General features: G+C 41.7%; 1 protein-coding gene across 1 annotated transcript; it reads right to left on the reverse strand.

Moving 5' to 3' along the window:
* Positions 1-444: 444 nt before the first annotated feature.
* Positions 445-1,479, reverse strand: LOC131534149 (putative nuclease HARBI1). Its single transcript, XM_058766821.1, has one exon. It carries the CDS (start codon positions 1,477-1,479, stop codon positions 445-447), a length of 1,035 nt encoding a protein of 344 aa, XP_058622804.1.
* Between the last annotated feature and the right edge of the window lie 1,594 nt (positions 1,480-3,073).

Here is a 3,073-nt window from a genome sequence, read left to right on the forward strand (position 1 = left end):
AAAAATCTGGATTAAACTGATCCCATCAGAAGGGTGGATTCAGCGTGGATTTCATGGCCAAAATGTATCAAATAATACTATATTTGGATCATGCAGTATCTTACAAGATATCCTATTTATTCATAAGGTTTTAATTTTATTTGTTCATCCGTCAGGCTACAGTGATTAGGTAGGCTTTAACGTATTCAGCCTTTCAGTATAGGCCTACAGCAAAGTAGAAAGAGTTTGGCCTCATAAAATAATCCCCCAAACAGCTGTCAAAATTGACCAAAAACAATAAATTTTATTCTGTCACTAATTGATATATATATTCATCACAATCGAAAATATTTTTAGAACATGTTTTTAGAATATTTATTAGTGATGCATGCAATGATTACAGAATAACCAAAAAAATGCAAAGAATGGCAATCACTGATTTTTGAAATCCAAAACAAATCCAAATCAGAAATAGTGTCTAACTATTGCGTCCCTTGTTGCACGTCCTGTTTGCTCGTTCTGGCAGAATGCAGGAGGTTGGTTAGGGTCTCCAAGGGGCTCAAGTGCATCATTGTCAGCACAGAGAGGGACATTGCGCTTAATAGCGATGTTGTGCAGGACAATACAGGCAAGGGTTATGTTGCATGCTTTCTGTGTTGATGCTTTATGTTGCATTCTCTTTCTTTTAAGGCATGCAAAGCGCCTCTTAAGAACTCCATTTAAACGCTCAATTGCACATCTTGCTCTGCAATGAGCAGTGTTGAAGCGTGCCTGGGCCGGTGTATTTGCTGTTAGAAAAGGAGTCATCAGCCATGGTAGGAGTGGGTAGGCACTGTCTCCTAATATTACGCCATCCGGTCGGTTGGTTTGGAGGTCTCTATATAGAGCGCTCTCCCTCAGGATGCATGCATCATGGACAGACCCAGGCCTCTTGACAACGCAGTTGGTGATGATGAGGTCAGCATCACACACAAGTTGGACATTGATGCTGTGCCTCCCCTTTCTGTTTCTAAACTCCCATTCATTCTCACGAGGTGCTTGTATATGCACATGTGTGCAGTCGATTGCTCCAATAGTATTGGGCATATTCCCCAAAAGAAAAAAGCTGCGCTTGGCCTGGGCAATCTGGTTGTCCTTTGGAAAAGAAACAAATTCACTGACCAGGCTGGCCAGTGCGATTGACACATCTCTCACTACATCACACACAGCTGATTTCACCACTCCCATATAGTCACCAACAACTTGATAGAAAGTCCCACATGCATAAAATCGGAGAGCAATGAGGATCTGGTCTTCCACAGACAGACCGTGACTCCTTTGGGTTCTGTGTTGAAGTTTTGGCCTGAGAAGGTTCACAAGGTAATCTATATCAGCCTTCCCAAAGCGAAACCGGACATACAGCTCCTCAGTGGTGTATTGCTCCAGTGGCTTGGTACGTTCAACATACAGCCTTTGACGGTATCCTCTCCTGGCAAAGTGGTGGTGGACAACACCTGCCATTTCACTGTCTCTCTGTGAATCCTCTGAGAAAGGCTGATTTATATGGCAGTGTAGTTGGTCTTTTCAAACACACTTATTACAACGGATTAGTTTTGGCTTGCGTTCAATTGAGGCAATTGGACCCAAGGCCTATAATTGATGAACAATGTTCACTATAGTAAAGCAACGGAGCCATGGACTCAAGAAGCTGTAACTTCACTGCTGCTGAAACCAATGCACTACTAGAGGGTGTTCGGTGCCATTATGGAACAATAGTGGGAAGTTTTAATTCTGCTAAGGATACCAACAAAAAGAAAAATGATGTTTGGATTTTAATCACAGAAAATGTGAATGCCATAGGGTCTGGCCAGAGGAGGACCACAGACCAAATCAAATTGCGGTGGAAGAATCTTAAGGCCAGGGCAACAAAGGACCATGCTGAAGCCAAAAACCCACAAACAGGCAACAAGCCATTTAAGAGGGGAGATTACACAGATGTGGTCCTCGACATCATTGGAGGTGAGAAGTCGCAAGCTCTCCATGGTATTCAAGGTGTTGTAGGGGATGGCGAGCCTTGGATTGAGGAGGAGGAGGAGAATCTGCCAGTTCCTCCTGAGGCTGATCCAGAGAGCGTATTTATATTGAATATCAGCTCTGTTCCTGAGGAAGAAGCTGGATCCTCATTGGTTGAGCCAGTGGTAGTTGCCACAGGATCTCAGAAGAAAGGCTTGAAGCGCCCTTCATCAAACAAAGATGATGATTACAAGGCACTTCTGCAAAAAGAGACTGAAAGGGCAGAAGCTCAGCTTCGTCTGGCAGAGGAACAACTGACTCTGACCAAACTGCAGCAAACCAAGGCCAGACTTGAGATCCGCCTCCTAAAGGCTACGCTCAGACAAGCTGGTCTCTCCACATCAGATGAGGAAGTCTGAAATTATTGTGGAGTATTTGACATTAAGTCTTTTTTTTTAAATTCAATACATCTATACTTGATACTTGTTATAAATATCCTCAATGTACAGTGTTTGTGTTGTAGGTCTCAGATGAGCGGACTGCTGGAAGAGGATGGGGTGGGGTTTTTCTTGTTTTTAGTTTTTTTTTAATTTGTGGGTTTTCATTTCAAATAAAAATAAACTTATATTGACCCCACACTGGCTATTCTACTTGTTGCTCTTTACATATCTATAGTTCTACATTGTGATTTCCTATCCTGTTTGAGCACTGGTTATCCAGATTTGGTGATCCTGAAAAGTTCCTATCCGGATCAGATTGATCCAATCCGATGTTGCTTTAAAAAACTGGCTCCAAAAGTAAGCTGGATTACGTGATCACGGATCGCAAAAAAAGGATTACTAAATCCGGATCAATTTTATTCGGATTAAACCTTTTGAAAAACCGGGCCCTGATCCTTTTCAGAGACTGAAAAAAATGACATAGCTTTAAAGGGTCATACAGATCGTATTAACATAATATCATTAGCGAAACTATAAAAACAGAAGATCTTAAAAAGGTTAAGTAAACAAAACACATCCTATAAGAGTATGCACTGTCACAAATTAAGCTAACTAACGTTAGCTTGAGAATACGTACCTTCAAAGTTGTCGATATAACTCAA

Source organism: Onychostoma macrolepis, chromosome 25 (assembly GCF_012432095.1).
Source record: "Onychostoma macrolepis isolate SWU-2019 chromosome 25, ASM1243209v1, whole genome shotgun sequence".
NCBI classification, from domain to species: Eukaryota; Metazoa; Chordata; class Actinopteri; order Cypriniformes; family Cyprinidae; genus Onychostoma; species Onychostoma macrolepis.

What these genes read in the sequence shown, in the direction of transcription:
- LOC131534149 (XM_058766821.1), bottom strand. Translation starts at nt 1,479, where the DNA reads ATGGCAGGTGTTGTCCACCACCACTTTGCCAGGAGAGGATACCGTCAA.